Genomic DNA, 22,892 nt, shown 5'->3' on the forward strand with positions numbered 1-22,892 from the left:
GGAAGTATCGGTAAGTCACCGACCGACGATGTGTTTCGAGCATGATATGCAACAGACACGTTTAACAGTTTGATAGTCATTAGCTGATAACATGTTAGTATAAATAACAGCAGAGTCCCGCAAAAGAAGGATGTGTGTCATCCCGATTCTGTCATTTGGCTACCTTTAAATGTATATTAACATATAGCCATCACGACATGCACTATTTCACACTATGTGACTATATAATATTATATACCGGGTAGCTCGTAGTAGTAGTAGGCCTACAGTCAGTAGTAGTAATGGTATAGATATTAGACTTTATTAGTATTAAGTAGGCTATACAGTCAAATACTAGTAATATAGACAGTACCGTTTTATTTATTAATATTATAATAAATAGAGAGTGATGAAACTTAGTGTATAGTTTGATTGCTTGATACTTTTGAAAAAAATCAATGTCATGTGGGATTAATTAATATGTGTCATCAATTTATTTTGGGATTTTGGTGGGGGACATCGGTCTCACTGTTACAGTGTTAGCTTGTATCACTAATATGTTTCACACATGATATTGTATTCTGCAATTCCAGTCGAAAGATGTCAATGGAATGCACACGTTAATTTATTAAATTAATATGAATAGAACAACTTCTGAAAAGACTGTCATTGAATTGATGTGTAGATCTAATGATCTATAGCTAAGCTGTGATTAATTTTGATATTAAATTGAGATTATGAGTCCTTTTAATGGGGTTTTTGATAATTGATATGACAGAATAAAATAATGTTATAGATAAGATGGAATATTATGATAATAACCTTTTTACCCAATCAAGGATCCACAGGGGACACATACATAGGCCAACAGATTATTTAAAGAGAGAAAAGCCAAATGACAATTATATGCCATCTGACCTTCACCTATACAGCTAGACATAAAGGACAGTCTGGATTCAATCGTCTGACTTGGAAATTACCAGTCACTTCTTATCAAAATTGTTACACAGAGATAACTGCAATAAGGTTTCTTTTATCACTGACGTATTTAAATTATAAATTTAAAGTACAAGCACGTCAGTTGAGTTAGATAGATTAGATGGTAACAAAGGTAAATAAACTATTCAAAACCATCATATTTTTCGTCACACATGCTTTGATTATGGTACATCGGATGCACATGTAGGCCTACATGTATACAAACTGGTCCTGGCAGAATGTCACTTTTTAATCATTTTATACCTTTGCATACTATTTTATGTACGGTACCCGTTTACATTAAATATGAAATTTGTTTTCTCCACTTACACTTATTTCTTAATAATTTAAAAAACTATTCAGTAATTTAATTTACAGAGAAAAAAGTTTATCTTGAGGCCTCATTAACTCGGACTGTTTTCATTAAACTTTCATATTTCATATGAAAGCTTATTGCCCCCCGCCTTTCAAAGAAAGCAGGGAACTATTAAAATGAGTTCGGCAATGCTGTGTAAAGAGAAATCCTCAGTTATGACATGATATACGGTACATGGGATTCCCCAAACTTTTCAGCGATTACTCATAGAAATACCAAAAAGTGTATGGAAATGCATACATGGATCCATCTCTTGTCCAGAGATATATTAATAGTCTAGAAAAGGTTGTGAACTCAACAGAAATTAGAATTTTTGAAGGCATAAAGTAAAGGATCCTTTTCAAATTTAGTCAACATCCAATTTTTTTGGGGGGGAAAGCTTACAGTCTATGGTTATGTTATATTGTTTTTAAGATATAGCTGCAGTGTGGGCATATTGCCATGCATTGTGTCATATGGCTATCTTTATTTTTTCAAATTGGCTTATGTTCTTAGTTTATGTGAAGAATAAAGAAATTTATTTTATGATCAGTAGTGGAATACCGCGTTTTATCAGTGAAATAAAAGTGTTATTCCACTGGCTAAAGTAGTCCATGCTGTTTTTACCTAAAATAATTGTAAAATCATAAAATAAATAGAACATTTGTCGTTTTGTCGTGAATAACATATTTTATTTCATCTCTAAGCAAGAATACGTATTATAAGTTTTCTTGCTTCTCGATGAAATAAAATATGTTATTCACTCTAAAACGACAAATATCCTCTATATATCTGGGATGACTCCTGTTAATCTGTATGATCAACATATTGCAGTCATGTATGAACTTGCAATGTGCAGGTGCAGGCACATAATCGTCATATAGTTATGTTATTTAAAATATTTCTTATTATAGGTTCATATCGAGGTAGGCTTAGAGTTTAGATTTATAATATTTAGTTAAGTATTATAGTATTCATATTCATAATCATAGTTTTGCATTAATTAACATATTGTCTTTAGCCTGAAACTAGATTTATAATATTTAGTTAAGTATTATAGTATTCATAATCATAGTTTTGCATTAATTAACATATTGTCTTTAGCCTGAAAGGTTAACTTATTATTTGCTGGGTTTACTGTGTTCTTTCTAAATTGTTTTGTTGTGCAGTGTTGCTACATTGTGGACACTGTAGGTTACAAATTTTATCTGATTTTGATGAAACTTGAAATACATATAAGTTTACATGTATCTTCAAAAGATCTTGGTTTCTTTAGCTTGTGAACCCTCTAGAGGTCACAATTTTTATCCAATTTGAAAAACAGTTTAAATTTAACACTGTTTCACCCTGAAGATGGTTGAGTTAAAATTTAGTGAAAATCGAACGGAAACTGCCTGATAAAATGGACGGTCCTGGTACGCAAATAGTGTGAAAGGCTGTTTCTATTGTGTAGACCCCCTAAAGGTCGCGATTTTTGTACAGTTTGGATGAAACTTTAAATATATGTTTATATCTTAAAGATCTTGGTTCCTTTTGATATTTTCACATGTCGGACCGTAGCAGGGGGGTTGGATGGCTGAATGGTTAGCGTGCGCGCGCTGTATCATTAAGTCTGTCATTGAATCGACTGGCGTGGTTTCGAATCCCCTGTTGTACGTGGCAAGGAGTAGGGTCGCCTGTCCAACCTCGTGGGTTTTCTCCGGTTCCTCCGGTTTCCTCCCACTGCTAAGTCCCAAAATGACCTAGTTTGTGTCGAGTGGACGTTAAACCCCATTTTTCTCTCTATCTCGGACCGTAGCATCTTGGATTATGGCCCCTGATTGTTCTCTGTCCATCTCTTGTTATCCGATTTTGATGAAACTTAAAATGTAAGGTTGTTACCCAAAGGTCTCGGTTCCTTTCAATATTCGCCCATATCGGACCTTAACTTCCTGGATTATGGCCCCTGATTGTATAAAAAATTGTGTTTTTAGTTTGTGGACCCTCTAGAGGTCACAATTTGTATCCGATTTAAAACACTGTTTAAATATATTACCGTTACACCATATTGCCAGCAGGGTTGGAGTTCAGTGAAAATCAGACAGAAACTGCCCGACAAAATGGCCGCTCCATGTACACAAATAATGTATATGTTCTGGACCCTCTAGAGGTCACAATTTTTAACTGATACAATGAAACATAAAATATATGATTATATCCCAAATATTTGTCTTTCTTTCGATAATTGCGTGTATTGGACCATAACTTCCTGGATTATGGCCACGTATTGTACGAAAAATTGTTTTGTTTTTAGCTGGTTCTCTGTCCATCCCTTTCTAAATGTGGGTGTATCTTGCATGGCAACCACTTGTATATTTATTGAGATAAGATTTTAATAAACTGGAATAAATACGAAAGCCCAGAAGGCTCGTTCCATATTCCAAATGCGAAATTCCAAATTCTTGTCGTACCAAACACCCTAGCTGCCATGATGATTGTGTCACATGATTATGTCGAATTTGAAAATTGGAATTTCGCATTTGGAATTTGGAATTTCGAATCTAGTAATTTGGAAAGGGTGTTTATCCGGCCCAGGCATCAGATAGGTAAACTCGCACTAATTAGCTGTGTAAAATTTCAATTTATTTAAATTCTAATTTGTTTAATGGAAGGGGGCTGCCAATTTGCTATTTCATTGGTAAGACATGAATTTGGAATTTCGCATTTGGAATTTGGAATTTCAAATCTAGTAATTTGGAAAGGGTGTTTATCCGGCCCAGGCATCAGATAGGTAAACTCGCACTAATTAGTTGTGTAAAATTACAATTGATTTAAATTCTAATTTGTTTAATTGAGGGGGCTGGGGCTGCCAATTTGCTATTTTATTGGTGGCTAATTTCAGCGTGACAGATGGGACAGAATAGGTGACCATGTAAAATGTCAAGCCCATATGATACTACGGATAGAAGGGAATTTAAACATGGTATTTCCTAGCAGAGAACATATAATATCATATAAAATATGAAACTTAACTCATTAAAACAATCTCTAGATGTCATCCCCTAAACCATGACCGTGACAGACGGAACATTAATTTGCATCCAGTTTTCAAAGGATTTATTCAAAACAAAAATTCTCAATTAAAATTTAAACTACATTGTTATAATGATGTCAGGTATCCCATAAATTAAGGATCATATCTGGGGCAAGGATGAGAGCAATATCTTAAAAATATACTTTTAGGGGTGAGTTTTTATGCATGACAGACGGGACAAATTTGGACAAGAGAGAATGCAAACTTATTTGAAATGATAAAGAAGTTGGGAGTAAATGATGAGTGATGAATACTTGTCTTTGGATGTTTGAAATCCATATAAAGAAGGAGATAGCTATTATTGTTAAACTTTTAAATATTACCTAGTTCTGTTAATACACAAACATTTCAGTGTATTCTGTGACAGACGGGACAATAATTTATTGTTAAGATTTTCTGTTTGAAAGATACTTTAACTTACCCTCAAAGAAATTATATACACTGCACGGTTTATTACTAGTTTATATGATACAAATATGCCACTATCATCATTTTCTACCCCTTTTTTATTACAACAAAGCAAATTAAATTTAGGCTGCTAAATCATAACTATTTTTTTTAAAAATGACCAATAACTTCGGCGCCTCGTATTTTGGTGATAATGTAAGACAGATAAAATATCAACCCAATTTAAATAACTTCAACATAATTATATTGAAAAAAAAAAATGCATTGCACTTCCTCCTTATCATTTTATTTTTGTTCAAGTGTGGAACATTGGCATGGAATTAGCCTGCCAGTAAGACATGAATTTGGAATTTGGAATGAGCCTTCTGGGCTTTCGTAAATAACCATGCCAACAAAGTGTTGATTTAATAAATGCATCTGAAATGTTATTTCAATTGGACACATACCGGTATGTGGTTAATTTATTTTGTCTGATTTTAGAACATGTTTTGTAGGCAATACCTCAACATGGCTGAATCTCGGGGTATTAGAAACTAAGATACAATCATGGACTTATTAAAATTTTTATATCACAATAAAACATAGTTGCCAACCATTGATATTAGAAACTAACATGGGTCCCCTACATACCGGTACTTTCATACAGTTTTAATAACTGTTATATCAGCCCCCGCCTTAATTTGGCTGCAAGTACTCTTTTCTTCGGGTTATTGCACGAAAGTAATTATGCCGTTAAATACAACAAGAGCTGATTTTAACATAGAAGTGAGACTTCTAGAACGTTGTCTTTAGGAAAAAAAACCTATTATGCTCTATACCGACCCCTGGGTTGAGAGATCCCCAGTTGCGAGCAAAGGCGTACAGGCTCCATAAATAGGCAGAACCTAAATTGCCCCCATAAAATAATTGCGGGTTACAGATGGTGGTTCGGTCATCTGCGAGAGGCAAAGGAGCAGAGCTTACCAAGTAGGACACACACATTTCTACATTTGGAGCATGACTTAATTTTTTAATAAGCAGAAGCCTTTTATGAAGGGTGTTTCACGTTTCGCCGGTGTCCTTTTATCAAGATAAATCTACACATAAAATGATCCAGTGATGCATAGGCGTACAAGCTCGATGAATGTTTAAAAATTCATCTGGAGCAAACATGTTTTCCTGCTAGACCATCCCGTGAATACAGATACTTACCTAAATCCCATATCCCAAACAACCAATCGTCGCGGGGTATGGGGGCCTCGCACTCCTCAAGAAAATTTAGAAAATTCAACCACCGTAAATGCATTTTTTTTTTTTTTTTCTAGCCCATGAATTAAGCAACTTCAATGTTTCCAGTTGCTTTTCATCCGAAATCCCGCTCTATGCTGACCCAAATTCCAACCATCCAATCAGACTGTTGCAGCTGCATTCACAAAACATAACCGATGGCCAAAAAATGTCACACAAAATAGAATGACTCCAGACAATCTATAGTCAATTCAGTACAAATTCGTGGTATTCAATTAAAAGAAAAGTAAAATCAGTGTGTTACTAGATTTCGGGCACTTTATTTTGCCAACTAGATGAAATATTAATTTTTGTTTTCACTTTACCCGTCTGCACCAAAATTGAACTCATCCAAGAGCTAGTGATGCTCATTTTAAGTTCATAATCGGATAAAACATCTGACCTCTAGATGGTCCACAACCTTGGTATTACATGCTTTTATACTATTTGCGTAAAGGAGGGTCATGGCCATTTGACTGAAAGTTTCGGTCCGATTTTCAGGAAATTCATAATTATGATGTAACAGTGATACATTTGAACAGTTTTGGAAATAAGATGAATATGGTGACCTCTAGAGGGTCCACAAGCTAAAAACGTAATATTTCGTAAATTAGGGGTCATAATGCAGAAAGCTATAGTGCCAATATCGAAAGGAACCCTGGCCTTAGATTTATATCAAAATTGGATGAAAATTAGAACCTCTGGCCCACAACCTGGGTATTACATGCGTTAAAGGGTAGTGGCCATTTTGTCAGGTAGTTTGGGTCCGATTTTCACGAAATTTGAACTCAGCCATAATTATGGTGCAACAGTGATATATTTGAACGGTTTTGACAATCAAATAAAAACTGTGAGGTCTAGAGGGCCCACAAGCTCAACTTGTCGAGATCTTTTGGTTATAAACATACATTGTCAGTTTCATCAAAATCGTATAAAAATTGTGACCTCTAGAGTGTCCCTAACCTTGGAATTATTATACATATATTTGTGAAGTTCAGCATCACAGGAAGCCACCATCGAATGTTTTTGCATGGTAAGGTATTTAGAAACATTGCTGAGTAATTTCATTAGCCAGAAAGCGTCTCTAGATCCCAAGGAGCTTCCAAGGCCTATTCGGCCCCTGGACCCTCACCTAACGTCCTAGGATGGTAGCCCCCCCCCCCCAAATCAAGAATTGCTTCCGTCGGCCTTGTATATCACCATATTAGGCTTTTCCAAAAGGTCAGTTATACCAAAGATTACATATCATTATCATTTTAATCTACACTCAGCATTTTATGTGTCAACAACAAGTAAGATGATCTAGTGTTTAGTACATGTTTCTATTATTGATTGGTTTATTGATCACATATTTACAGGTCGAAGCTGTCCATTTAGTACATTTTCATATACAGAGTAAGTGTCAAGAAACAAGATGAAGACTTTTCGAGGATTGTTGCATGGTGCATCATTTCTAAGTCGGAAAACGACAAGCAGATCAATACCTTATTTAAGATTTTTACCAGGTAAGATTTTTGATGTTTAGACTATTCATTAATGATAGGACATGTATGTATATAATCATACATTTAGACCAATTAATAGTATATGCTTACTACATGTACTGACCTATATGGATTTGTAACTGACAGAACTGTATACAGAAAATGACTGTTGCTATGAAGATCAATATTAAGGTTTCACACGGCATTGTTTATGTGAAATACTATTGTTTTTGTTCGGATTATTATTACTAGGCTAGACCATAATTTAACTAAATCAATAAATCATAATGCATATGTATGTAGATTTTATTAACAATAATTTTGTGTCCACTAAAGATACTGCAATGTATGTATTTCTCATAAAGATATATTCTACAGTACGTATTCTGCATTCTAATTATCTATTAGCATCCCTGGTATACAGCTAAAATTAACTTGTCTTCATATAAAAACATTATATTAGCAAGTTCAGTCATAAATTATTTACCAGAAAAGACAGAGATTGCAATTTCAGGTGTCAACCACCCCTTTTCGAGTCTCCTTGCTTGAAGCACTATAATATTACAATAATGGTAATCTGGCTGTATAACTTGTTTTATGTGTGTGTTATATTTTGAAAAGCACATGTGGGCACTCAGTCCTTGCATGGCTCGACCATCACATTGCAAATGTAATTAATTACATTAATTACATTACTTTTCTGTTTAATGTACATGCAATTATTACAATTCCATCAGCATTACCCCAGCCCAGAATGTGCAACAATAATGATAATATATTCTTGGAATGGCATTGAGTAATTGGAATATAATCAAATAAAACACTATTTATAGATAACATTTACTATGCAATGTTTGGAACAAAATGGTGTTTAATATTTTAATAATGATAATAATATTGTCTCATATAGTGTCCTTCTAGACAATTTTAAAATGAATCTAAACATTCTATCTTTGTTTAGGTATGCCTGTTTTAGAGGTATGGTTTTATAGTTTAAAAACCTATTATCAAATATGACTGATATAATGAGCTTATTTTCTTATCTTTAACAGTTCTATCATCACAGAAATTTATTCAACATGAGGCAACAACGATCAAGAAAACTGAAAAACCCAGAGAATTCATACAAGAAACTATAAGATCGACATCACATGGACAAGATCGAAAGAAAGCTCAGTTGGTTATATTTGACAAAGATGGAACTCTCATCTGTTTCCATTCAATGTGGGCACCATGGGCTCACATTGTCGCAGAAAAGTAAGAACTTGCTCTTTTACCTCCCATCTTTGTACACATTTATCTCCCTGCCCATTCATCCAAATGTGCTTTATATTGGAATCTTCATCGGATTTTAGTATGTGGTTTTATTTTATATATCCCTGACGCCTCAGTTAATTTTGAATGTGAACACAATTCAATCAAACAAAGGATTCAAATAAAATTTCACAAAAGGTAAATTCAACAGGTTACTAGAGAGGTTTCGCAGCTTAACAGTTACACTTACACTTACATTTAGATAAGTGTAAGTGTAACTGTACATTATGACGTTTCGCTAAATTCACACTTACAGTTACACTTAGTTTAGTAGGTGGCGACAGACGATAGGCACGAGAACATGGACGCTGACGAAATTTTAAGGTTATCCTAACTAAGTAAGACTGGGTATAAATAATGTCTGTCATCGGGTCAAGTGACGTGGTGGTTTCCTAAGCTTGTAGTTATACGAGGCAAGGATGTACTAAATTTAGGGTCTCCTCCCCAACATAGTGGGTTTTCTCCAAGTTCTTCGGTTTCTTCCACTGCAAAAAAAGAGTGTGAAGGATAACCAAGTCTTCCCAAGGTAGCCACAGACTAGGCCAGGTCCATGATATCGATAGGCCTACATAGCACCATAGACGAGTCATGGGCAGTCATGTTTTGTCTCGGCCTCTTCCTTTTTGTCTAGGAGAAGGTCTTCTCTGTGGATGTAGTTCGTGAAAACCACGATTCAGAGAACAATTATGGACTTGATCATAGAAATTAAACAAGGTTTAGCTAAGTGTTGTGAACTTACATTTATGGAGGCTGCTATCCGTCTGCTACACTTTAATGACGTGCGCTTTACGTCATACGTCACAAAAACCGATGACGTTTTACCGTCTAAATGTAAGTGTAAATGTAAAGTTGCGAAACCTCTCTATTATTTCAATTTTGCAAAAATAAATTTAATGTATTGGATGGAATTGTGTTAGATATACATGATTTAAGGCATTGATGCTAATAGTAATAGTTGCGGCTTGTCTTAAATATTGTAAATATTGATATTTGCAATATAAAAGTAATTGAACTGTAATTGAGTGTTATCAATTATGTTTCCATTATCATTACCTTTTAACAGTTCCAGTACTCATTACGTGTCCATTACTTCAAACTATGTTACGGTTACTTACATGTACATTACTATAGTAAACACATCACCATTACTCCAGGAGTTCAGGTCTGCTTCACAATGTATACAGCTGTTCATATAATGCATCATTTCATTATCACCTGTTAATAATTTTATTACTATGATAATATGATGATGTATTGAATTCTTTCCATATTCAAGGTTTTCCCCCCATTTGCATTTTGTTTTTATTCGCATTTTATTGTGATCATGAATTATCATCCCAGTTTGTCATCACATTCTTTTTTTTGTTAGCATGTACAACAGAGCTTTCAATAATCCATACATTTTACAAAGAAAGCAGGGGATGATAGGGATGGTCTGTCACACTGTTTTGGTCACAATGACCCTGCTTTCAATTGGAGTAATATGTTCAAACTTAGTGTAGATGTTCATTGGGGAAAATGTTTTGACTGAGTTTGATGTAGATCATTTTTCCCTCAGGTTAAACAGAGATAAACAATTTGACTAGTCAAGACTCTCATACACAATAACTCTGCTTCTAAATGCTCAAACTTGATGTAGATGTCCATTTTTTGTCCCACGATTTTCAAAGAAAGCCATTGACTATATTAAAATAAATTGTAAGTTTGATGATGAGCATTTTCTCCGGTATTTAAGTATTTTAACAGCAACATGGTTACGTTCAAAATGTAAACAGAAAGATATCTTTTTTTTAAGATGTCTTTCCTTTAAAAAACAATTAGGTTCGTCTTCATGCTCCATTGAACAACTTAATTGCGTTCACAAGTTCTCATGAATTTGAATATAAATGATAGAGTTCTTCCGTTGGCCCAAATCAGCAATCTCACTAAGTTATAAACTTTATTTCTTTGTAGTATTGCCAAAGCCAGTGAATTAGATATAGAACTGAAAATATTTGACAAACTTGGATATTGTACAACCGCCCAACGTATTTATCCAGGGTTATTGGCGGAAGCTACAAGTTTTATGGTTCAAAAAGAACTAGTGCAATTATTAGTATCTGAGGGTTTAACAGAGCAGCGATCGTGGGAGGTAATCAAAGAATCCTGGCAAGAAGGAGATGTCGACAATCCAGAAGTAGTAAAGGGCATCACTGATTTACAGACTCTTTTTAAAATCCTAAAAAGCAACGATATCAAAGTTGCGGTCTGTACCTCAGATTCGAGAAAAGGTACAGAGTTGACATTAGCTACTCTTGGATTAACTAAATACATTGATATGATCGTGTGTGGAGATGATCCAAATACTGAACCTAAACCCTCTCCGTACAACGCCTTAAAGATTTGTGATCAATTAGATATTAATCCCAATCGAGCTGTAATGGTGGGTGATACTCAAGCCGATGTTGGCATGGGTCGATCAGCTAAGTTAGGTTTAAGTATAGGAGTTTTGAGTGGAATAGGAGGAACAGATGAACTCAAGGAAGATGCAGATCACATTGTTAAAGATGTGAAGGATATATTGCCTTTGATATTACCCCATAGTTCATGGCGGGAGTATTACGCCTATTCTACTGATGACAGGGTCCTGGTAGAGCCATATTGCACTGAAGATGCCGATATGAGACGTATTAAAGATTTGAGGACAGCAGAACTTGTTATTTTAGATCTTCATGGTACTCTAATATGTCCCCATACCAGATATGGTAAATGGACTGAAAAACTTGGTGAAAGGTGAGTTTGGTTTAATGTGTTAAATTAGCTCTTTGAAATCTGATTAAGATCATTTTTCTCTTCCATGTTTTTCTTTCTATCACACCCAAGGGATCTATTTATAAAGTCACCTGAAGTCTGATGAATAATTCAGTTGACATGAGGCGTTTGAGTAACAGCTGTTCTGAATATATAATTTGTAGGTCTCCTATAACGAAAAGAAATCATTAGTTACAATGCAGTCTTTGACAGTTGTTAAAACTTTTTGTCCCCACCAGGGGGACAAAGCAGAGAACTATCAAAAGGGGTTTGTCCATTTGTCTATCTGCAACACTATTTGGAACATTATAAGTCTGCTTCTAATTGAGGAAGAATGTTCAAACTTAATGTACGGTAGATGTTAGTATTTATTAGGTGATTGTCTTGAGTGAGAGTGATGAAACTTGGTGTATAGATTAACTAAATCAATAGCCAATACCTTGACTAATGTCAATTATGGGCATTTTCTGCTTAGCTTAAGCAGAGAAAAGCAGTTCTGTTGGTCAAGATATGAAACACTATATCTTAGATTTTAATAGAGTGAGAGTGATGAAACTTACTGCATTATCTGCAATCTCGGAACCCAGAGAGATATTTACCGTTCGTTTCTCTCTGGGGAATCATGTTGGCAACTAAGCAGTCTGAATTCGGTTCCTTAGCTTCTCCCCAGCCAGTGGCTCCTGATTGGGTGGATTTGTTTGAATGAAATGCTGCCAATTACTCGACAATTAGGCATCAGTCAGTTACACACATGTATTAATGATCCTTGGAGCAATTTGATTGGTTGAGACTTTGGAATACAATAACTTTGTTTCTAATTGAGTGAGAGCGATAAAACTACAAGTATGAATTCATTATATCAATACCTTGACTAAGTTTGATGATGAGAATTTTCTGCTTAGGCTAAGTAGCAATAATCAATTTGATTATTCAAGACTTTCGAACATAACAACTCTGCTTTTAATTGAGGTAGAATGTTTAAACTTGATATAGATGTTCATTAGATGAAATGTCTTGACTGAGTTATATGAATAACATTTCCCGCTAAAGCTAAGTAGAGCTAAGCAATTTCATTGGTCAATACTTTTGACAAGATAACTTTGATTGTAACTGATAAAGAGTGATGAAACTTAGTGTATAGTTTCACTACCAGGTACTTCAAAACCTTGACTAAGTTCAATAGTGAACATTTTATGCTTAGACTAAGTACATGTATAGATAACCAGTTTGATTGCTCGATATTTTTGAAAAAGATAAATGTGTGATTAATGTGTGTCATCTATTTATATTGGGATTTCGGCGGGGGACATCAGCCTCACTGTTGGCTTGTTAATTTTAACTTAAGATTACTATAGACTAGTTATGCCTTTATGTACAGAAAAGAAATAGCAACATTACATCTTATCTAATATCTATTGGTGTGATTAATTTCAGAAAGAGTAATGATGTTCTGACTCTTTTGGCTTCAGAAACATATTTGTATACAGACAAAAACATACTAGCCAAACATCAAAAGATATGCTTTTAGGACATACACAAGCCATATTCATGTAGAAATCAGCAAAATTTTGGTGTGTTATTGTAGGAAAACAATCTGCTGTTACCCTTGTAACAATACCATTAAAATCCTGGTAAGTGACTGTTGCAACAAACATGTTATTTTATTTTGTTATACTAATCATATACCTATCACTATGTATTTTAGATTGAATGAAGCAACAGGGTTAGAATTAGCAGAAAAAGTTTACAGTACTCTAGATGTATGTCAAGATTCTCTCCAAGTAAAACAAGGTTTGCTGGCTGTTGAAGGAGCAGGTCCAAAGATAAAAGCAGCGATTGTGCAGATCTTATTGAATGAAGGATTTTACTATGAAGATGCCATTATGTTGGTAAACCAGGTTTGGAATGATTGTGAAGACACATTGAAGTCGGATCCCAAGTCCGTTGGTGGAGATCTGAAGACTCTTTTTAGGAATTTAAAGAAATCAGGAGTGAAGGTCGCCATTTGTACAGGTGAAAATCGAGATAATGCGCTTAAAGATTTAATGACTCTAGACATCATGAAGTATGTTGACATGATGGTTTGTGGCGATGATCCTTTAAGCGAACCTAAACCGTCTGCACACAATACTCATCTTATTTGTGAAGAACTAAAAGTGGATCCTTCAAAAGTGGTAGTAGTTGGTGATACTGTAGAAGATTTGTTTATGGGTGAGAAGGCTAAAGTTAAATCAAAAATAGGTGTATTAACCGGAGTCGGATCCCGAAGTGAACTAGAAAAACACGCTGATCATGTTTTGCCAAGTGTAAGTCATGTGTTAAAATACTGTGTAGGAGACATAGTGATAGAAGAACTTACAAAACCTAATGATACAGACAAAAAAACAGTAGTGAGTACAGTTAATCTTGATTCAACACAAAAATTAGGTACTCGGACATATCATACACTCTCTAACAGAATAAAAGATTTTTTCTTTAGTCAACGGAGGCATTATTCTAGTAATAGTGGTAGCATTCCATCCAGAGTGCGTGCCAAAAAAGCACTAGAAGAACTACCAACATATGATTATCTTGTTTTAGGTGCAGGATCAGCTGGCTGTGTTCTAGCTAACAGATTAACGGAAAATCCCAATAACAAAGTTCTATTACTAGAAGCCGGGCCAAAAGATAACACCTGGAAAATTGATATGCCAGCTGCATTAATGTATAATCTGTGTGATGATAGATATAACTGGTTTTATCACACTCAACCGGAAAAACACATGAATAACCGCGTCATGTATTGGCCTAGAGGCAGAGTATGGGGGGGATCATCATCTCTTAATGCCATGGTGTATATTCGTGGACATGCACACGATTACAATAGGTGGGAATCAGAAGGTGCTAAAGGGTGGTCTTATGCTGATTGTCTCCCTTATTTTAGAAAGGCACAGAATCACGAACTAGGAGGAGATGATTATCGGGGAGGTGATGGTCCATTACATGTTTCTCGAGGTAAAACTAACCACCCTTTACATCATGCTTTTATTGAAGCAGGAAAACAGGCAGGTTACCCCTTTACAGATGACATGAATGGCTACCAGCAAGAAGGTGTAGGTTGGATGGATATGACCGTTCATGATGGAAAGAGATGGAGTGCAGCAGCTGGTTACCTAAAACCTGTATTATATCGCCCTAACTTAGAAACACAGACCAAAGCCTTGACCACTCGTATTATATTTGACAAGCATAAAGCTGTTGGTCTAGAGTATGAACATGGAGGGATTACTAAGCAAGTTTATGCCAGGAAAGAAGTTATATTAAGTGGTGGCTCTATCAATTCACCCCAGTTACTGATGCTTTCGGGAATAGGAAACGCTGATGAGTTAAGAAATCTTGATATTCCTGTTGTTGCTCACCTACCTGGAGTTGGAGAAAATCTACAGGATCATTTAGAAGTTTATGTTCAACAAGAATGTCTTAAACCGAACACACTGTATTCAGCACAGTGGAAATTTCCACATAACATGATAAGAATTGGATTACAGTGGTTTACTAGCAATACAGGGTATGGTGCTACTAGCCATTTAGAATCTGGGGGATTTATTCGCAGTAAACCAGGAATAGATCATCCAGATATCCAATTCCATTTCCTGCCATCTACTGTCAACGATCACGGAAGGAAGGTGGGGCCCTGTCACGCCTTTCAGTTACATGCTGGTACCTTGAGAGCAGCCAGTCGAGGACACATCAAACTAAAATCAAATAATCCGCATGAGCATCCTCTCATAACTGCCAATTATTTTTCTGAACCAGAAGATATTGTAGACTTGAGGCAAGGCGTGAGACTCTCTAGAGAAATCTTCAATCAAAAGGCGTTTGATGAATTTCGAGGACGTGAATTAGCACCAGGGTTTGCAATGACCACTGACAAGGAAATTGATGATTTCTTGAGAAATATGGCTGACTCAGCTTATCATCCTTCATGTACATGTAAGATGGGGTCTGAAGACGACAAGATGGCTGTTGTAGATAATGAAGGTAGAGTTTATGGTGTTGAAAATTTACGTGTGGTAGATGCCTCTGTTATGCCGAGTGTAGTTAGTGGTAACCTTAATGGCCCTACCATTATGATTGCTGAGAAAATGGCTGATAGAATTTTAGGTAATCCCCCACTACAGAAGTCTAAAGCACCAGTATACCAACCTAAATCTTTAGAAACCCAAAGATAACATTATTATTTTTAGTTTATATTATTTCAATCTGATTAAAATACAGATCTATATTTCGTTTCGGTTTTTTATATTTCCGATGGCCTACACTACATGAAGATCTGACAAGCTATAGCGATAGGTCACGTCAGGGGTCAAAATATTGACTTTTGACCTATGACGTCAGACATTTGATTTACCAATCAGCATTGATGTTACTAGTGGATTACCCACAGTTCCGGTCAAAAAAGGTCAAACCCTCGATTCGACAGACCATTTGATTGACTGACCCCTCATTTCAAGCAGAACACGAGTTAAATAACAAGTCTTCCAGATCCAAGTGTAGTAAAGACAAGTAAAACGAAATTTTGAACTATAAAAACGAAACGAAATAGGATCTGTGTTTTAACCAGATTGATATTATTTTGTTGTGTTTGTAGATTCTGTTCTAGTTTTCATTTATATACATCCAATTGCCTGTTGATTGAGATGGAGAGATATTTTTGGGCTTAAAGTAAAGTATATTTTACAGATATTTCTTTTATTTGTTGATGTGATATGATTCTTTTGCACCTGAATAATGGTTGTCAAGGTATTATGAAATACAGGATACCTTGCCTGCAGTAGCCAACTTTATCATAAACTTTGTTGGAAAATTATTTTTGAAAGATTTAGGATATATACATGTCTCCAGTCTAATTATAATCACGTGTTGTGTCAGTTACATGTTGTTGTATTTTTCATGTTTTCTCCAAATATATGACTTATATTCTGTTACAGGGCTGCATTTGTGGTGCATAAAATTTAAAAATCCATGCACATACAAGTGTTCTGTTATGTTAGGGATGTAGAACTCTCAAAAGTTGCTAATGCAGTCAAAGTATCAGAAGTAATTATCTTGTAAACCTTGATATTATGAAGATGTATTTGTTTGTTAGTTTTCATCATATATTTATAATAAGTAATTATCTTGCAATACTTTGATATTATGAAAATGTATTTGTTTATTAGTTTTCATAATAGATTTAATTATTTTAACCAATACTGTTATGATTTGCCATATTTGTGTAAAGTATGTCATGTATATGTCACTGGTACTTACAATTTGTATCAGATAATTTACATGTAGATTTAAAGTATTGTTGATTAGAGTCATGTTTCACAATAACTAAACATTAAAACTAAACAATATATAGACAAACACAATTACTAATTTACTAATCCAATAATCTTGTTGAACATGTTGGGTCAACCATCAACAATGAAAAACAACCTGCATGTACATTGTGTTTTATTGATATGCAAGTTTTGTGTAACCCCTGTGTTGCCTTTCTTAAAAAACTCATTTTGTACAATTAACTGAATATAAGAACAAGAAATAACTTAAAATATAGGCATAGAATAATTAATGAAATAGTTATTCATCTGTATGTCTAGTCCATACTATGATCAGGTTGTCATAACTATTGTTGAAATCACATAAACACAACTTTATGGATAACAATCACTAGCAAGTTTAATAGTCCAGTTTTTAGTTTGAATAGAATGTTGTAGTAGTCATTATGTTTGACAATATATTTAATACGCTTTAGTCATTAATATTGTTAACATGATCAGCCAATTGTTATTGACCCACATTTATATTAAAAGTGGTTGATATTACTGGTATATATGATAAATGTAATTTAATTCTAAGAATTTTATAATGGATTTATATTATATCCAATTAATTTGAAATCCAATGGTATTTCATTATTAATATATGTTCTGTGAAGAAGTTAATATATACATCTATTGTTTTGTATATTAGTGGAATTACCCAGTAAGATTAACTTAAATTTTCTTAAAATGGCTAGATCTCTTTGAGTCTGAGATACAACTGAAAGTTATATTGGTTTTGACAAAGAACCACTAATACTAGAAATAGGAAACTACGATTAGTAAACATACCTACTCAAAACATGATATTTCAAAACAAGAATTTAGTCGTACAGAGGTAGGAAAAGTGTCTAGTTGTTTGGATGAGACAGAAAGCAGAGGTCATTCATGGTACATAAAAGAACGCTTAGAAATCGATTAAGAGTAGGTGGAAATGCCATTGTTTTAGCCAAATTTCTTTCATAGAAAATGGCATGTGCTCATCATAAACATAGGACCTTAAACCACATTTCATTTCCGTAATCATAGAGGTTTAGCTACTTTAAAGTTGATTGAATTGTTTACCTTAGAAATCTCAGGCCTGAATGAAATTTTGAATAAATGGTTGATGAATTTAATGCTGTTGTATATAGAGAGTCTGACTACTTAATTGAAATTATTTTGGTCCAAGTAAAAAAATATAAAAATTATGTGTTACATTCATCTGTTTAAATAATTAAAAATATAATATTTTGTGCAATATAAATTTTATTGAAGCTGTATTAGAGCGGGAGCCCAGGGCGTTAACCTAGCTGAAAAGTGTACCAATTTTCTCCTATATGGTCTCAATGCATGTATATCTGGTATCATCAGAATGTAAGTCTGCCGGGTTTCCGGTGATGGGTGTGGTATTCCACGCCCAAAATACCACGCCCCCCAACTAGGCTAGATTAGCTCAAAAGTGTACCACATAAAAATCTTACAGCAGTGTACCGTACATCTGCAGGTGTTACAAAAACACTCTAACAGACATTTATAGTGATGGGTTACCCCTGACAGAGCTATGTAATTGTCAGACATTTGTAGTGGTAGAGTATCCATGACATGAGTTTTCTAATTTCCAGACCACAGCTAGGCTAGATTAGCTGAAATCTGTACCACCTAAAACAGCTTTGGAGTTGTTCAGTACCACTACAGGAATCATGAATGTCCTGTGATGGTACTGAACAACTCCAAAGCTGTTTAAGGGGGTACAGATTTCAGCTAATCTAGCCTAGCTGTGGACTGGGAATTAGATAACTCTGTCAGGGATACTCTACCACTACAAATGTATGACAATTACATAGCTCTGTCAGGGGTAACCCACCACTAGAAATTTCTGTTAGAGTGTTTTTGTAACACCTGAAGATGTACGTTACACTGCTGTACGATTTTCATGTGGTACACTTTTGAACTAATCTAGCCTAGTTGGGATGCATGGCATTTTGGGCGTGGAATACCACACCCAGCACCGGAAACCGGCAGACTTACATTCTGATGATATCAGATATACATGCATTGATAAAATATTGGAAAAAATTGGTACACTTTTCAGCTAGGTTGACCTCCTGGGCTCCAGGTCTATATGTAAAGTTTAATTAAAAATTAGACCATACTGTCTTTTGGTCTGATATGTCATAACCTGTCATTTATATTTACACAAAGTAAATCTTTTAATAACTTCTGCTGACTGATCCCTATTTTCTAATATGAAAAGATGTTTTCCTATGGCCATAATGGTTTTTAGTCAATCACTGTTGCTCAATAAGACCACCTATAGAACAAATTAACCATAAGGAAGTAGTTAGATATTATGTAGTGTAAACCAACATGTGTTCATGTCGGAATAAAATGAGAGTTAGTTTTAATTATGTTGATGTACATTTATTCGTATTACACTGTCTTTTTAAAATTTGATATCGGTAAAACAAAATACTCCCCCAAACCAGTAAAACACAGAAGTTTACATTAGGAATGTCATTTTATTGAGAAAATGTAAACTTAAAATTTATAATGGACCTGTGTTGAAGAGAAGTTATTTATGCAGTTCATTTTTGTCTTAAAGTGTCAACTTGTGATTTGTTTTGTGTTTAAAGCTTTTAGACACCTTAAATTGTTTAAATGTACATTTTAGATGAAGTCTTATTATAGGAGTATATAATCGTCATAATGGTTATCATTGAAGGAGTTGTCCTACCCAAGTATATTTTGTGAATAAAGCATTATCTTGGAATGGCACTTAGAAACCTTTATCTGAAGCCCAGTAATAGTTTTTAAGTAAATGAAATGAAATTTATATGCCAATTTATATCCATATGCTTTTTTACTGAAGAATTTTATGGCTTATAACCTCTTTACTTTTGACACCAAAAGACAAAAACGTCTAAATGGTGTAGTAAGTTAAATGGTTTTAAAAAATTTATAAAACAGGTTTTATTTGAGTTGTCTGACTTTTAATCTCCGTGCAGACGGTCGCCCGTTTATTCAAAACATGATCATACATTTGTAAGAAGATCTTGATGGATAAACGTACGATCGTCCGGACTGTTTTTCCCAACAAACTTGAACAACAAATGTGTACAGATTTTCAAGCCATTAACGAACCAGGTGTATATAGGTGACTTGGTGCAGCTGCTTATCATGTGACATAAAATGAGTGCGGTCATTTTCATTTTAGTTTTATTTTGCACTTCATCATACAATGTAAAAGAATGTTGGGCGATGTGAACGGAATTTCACAAGTTTCAAAAATTCTTGGTATCATCATATTATCAAATAACACACTATTTATGGATAACAATTACTATGGTTTATTTCACTGTCACGTTTCAACAAGATTTCACAAGTCGTTATCAAGCATATGGTTGATAACGACTTGTGAAATCTTGTTGAAACGTCGCAGTGATATAAACCATAGTAATTGTTATCCATAAATAGTGTGTTACTTGATTATGTTTCAATTAGTGTTCGGCACGAATATTCGAATATTCGCTCGTCGAATATAATATTCGAATATTCGAATAGCAATAACGATATTCGAATATTTTCGAATATCTATTATTTATTCTATTTGCTCTCAAATATTATTAAAGGCGACTTCCCTTGCCACATTTACACTCAAAGCTTACCTAGATTACCTAACCGCAGCTTGTAAGGGTGCTACCCCTGCCGTCTTCTGAGACAGTTATTCTGTAAGAAGCATGTTACCTATTTTGGTTAGCCAGTTAGTGCCACGATGGAGTTGGCTGTCTTGACCATAGAGGTGTATATATTGACAATATATACACCTCCATGGTCTTGACTAATATCACATCAAGGCAATCTTTGGAACCACATGAAGTTGAAACATATACGCAGATCTAGATACTTCCTCTGCAAGGGACGTGCGGTCAGGCAAGATTCGGCCAATTAAAAAGTTTTACACAAAGTTCTCCATGCAACAGCAAGAAGTATGACAAGATTCAGCGCAGCAAAAAAACGTCACTGAGAAATTGATCAAGTTTGTAGCCAAGCATTATCAGCCCCTCTCTCTTATTGACAATGACCATTTTCGGGAATTGGTAGAATTAAGCCCTGAATCCATCACACAATTTGCCGTCAAGTAAAACACTCAAAAAAAGAATGGAAGAAATCTATGATGCCGTTCATTCCGACGACCGTCAAATCAAGAATAAGACTCTGGAAGTGAAATCATGTCCAGGTTCACATACCTCGGATAAACTAAAAGAGCATCTGACGGAGATGGCAGATGACTGGAGTATGGTTGAGGTCCGCGTAAACTTGTTGCGATGTCATGGAAGGCCGAGGTCTTGTGTACAAATTGGCAGTTTACGTAAAAGATCCACTGGCAATTGCCAAAATATAATCTTGTGCATTGTCACATGTCAACAGAAATTTCACGTATTTCATAATTAATTAGAAATCATAATAAATTGAATATAAACCACTTTAAATATATTTATATACTATTCAAAAAAAGTAGGGGATATTTGATTTTTAAGTGTTATTAAAGTCACCTAATGAAACTGACGAAGAAACAAATGACAAAATGAAATGAAGTTCACATTCATCGATTTATTCCAAATGATCGTTAGACTAAGTAAGGCACAGGCTGACCATTATAAGGGTAAAATGATACCCGGGGTCAAACAGCAAAGTTACCACAGCATCACAACCAAGTCAGTAACGGGTAAATCCTCCTCTGTTTGCCAAACAAGCATTGATCCGACGTGGCATACTCCTAATGAGACGTCTAAGGTCATTTTGGTCCAGATTGTCCCATTCCTGTTGCAACGCAGCAGCAAGTTCTTGGACATTGGCAGGACGTTGTTGACGTTGACGTAACCTCTGTCCAAGCATGTCCCAGACATGCTCGATGGGGGAGAGGTCGGGACTCAGTGCTGGCCAAGGTAATGTGGTGATGTTCTGTTGTTGGAGGTAACCTGTAACGATCCTGGCCCTGTGACATCTTGCGTTGTCATCCTGGAAGATGAAACGGCGGCCATGACGTCGTGCGAACGGCACAACATGGACTGCCAAGATGTTGTCCCGGTAGTACTGGCCTGTAACACGCCCTGCAACAACATGTAAAGCCGTTCTTCCAGCAACAGTGATGCCTCCCCACACCATAACAGAACCACCCCCAAATCGATCATGTCTGATGACGTTAACGTCTTGGAAGCGCTCGTTTCGACGACGCCACACCCTCCTACGTCTGTCCAAAAAATCAACAGTGAACCTTGACTCATCTGAAAACATCACATTGCTCCAGCGTCGATTATCCCAGTGTTGACGATCCCTACACCAACCACGTCTTGCCTGAATGTGATGATCTCTCAAACAAGGGATCACGCGAGGACGTCGGGCGCGAAGGTGACCCCTATGCAGTCGATTCCGAATCGTCTGGCCACTCACTCTCACACCAGTGTCTGTTTGAAGACCAGCGCTGATCTGATTTGCTGTGACGACACGATTTCTCAAGGCCAAGGTACGGATAAATCGATCCTGGGCTTGAGTTGTCGCCCTTGGTTGACCTGAGCGTGGTCTGTCCTGTACAGATTGTGTATCACGGTATCTGGACCATAGCCTGCTTATGACAGACTGAGAAACATTCATCGTCCGCGCCACAACCGCCTGTGTTGTGCCGATCTGTAGCATGCCAAGGGCACGTAACCTTTCATTTTGAGTAAGCCGACGCATATCAAAATTTGTTTTCTGGTCACTAAAACAATTAAACTGATGTTTCCACCCTGGAATTCAATGCCACAATGACTGTAACATTCAAAGTCAGAGTCGTGCAAATCTTGGGTTGGACCCCCATGATGATCCCAAGCATCACCTGCATTCCATGCGGTAGCTATTGGTGCGTTTGGGCGTCA

The 22,892-nt window shown here is 35.5% G+C and overlaps 1 protein-coding gene across 1 annotated transcript; it reads left to right on the top strand.

Annotated features, from left to right (window-relative positions):
- Positions 1–8: 8 nt before the first annotated feature.
- LOC126814534 (uncharacterized) lies at positions 9–19,752 on the top strand. The gene is made up of 5 exons (XM_050539739.2): positions 9–93; positions 7,418–7,564; positions 8,596–8,800; positions 10,811–11,629; positions 13,353–19,752. Exons 2-5 carry the CDS (start codon positions 7,474–7,476, stop codon positions 15,856–15,858), a joined length of 3,621 nt encoding a protein of 1,206 aa, XP_050395696.1. The 5' UTR covers positions 9–93; positions 7,418–7,473; the 3' UTR covers positions 15,859–19,752.
- Positions 19,753–22,892: the final 3,140 nt, after the last annotated feature.

Source organism: Patella vulgata, chromosome 3 (genome assembly GCF_932274485.2).
Source record: "Patella vulgata chromosome 3, xgPatVulg1.2, whole genome shotgun sequence".
Taxonomy (NCBI): Eukaryota; Metazoa; Mollusca; class Gastropoda; family Patellidae; genus Patella; species Patella vulgata.

Coding starts and splice junctions, on each gene's coding strand:
- LOC126814534 (XM_050539739.2), top strand. CDS start 7,474: ATGAAGACTTTTCGAGGATTGTTGCATGGTGCATCATTTCTAAGTCGG. Junction 8,801..10,810: donor GCTCACATTGTCGCAGAAAA/GTAAGAACTTGC, acceptor ATTTCTTTGTAG/TATTGCCAAAGCCAGTGAAT. Junction 11,630..13,352: donor ACTGAAAAACTTGGTGAAAG/GTGAGTTTGGTT, acceptor TATGTATTTTAG/ATTGAATGAAGCAACAGGGT.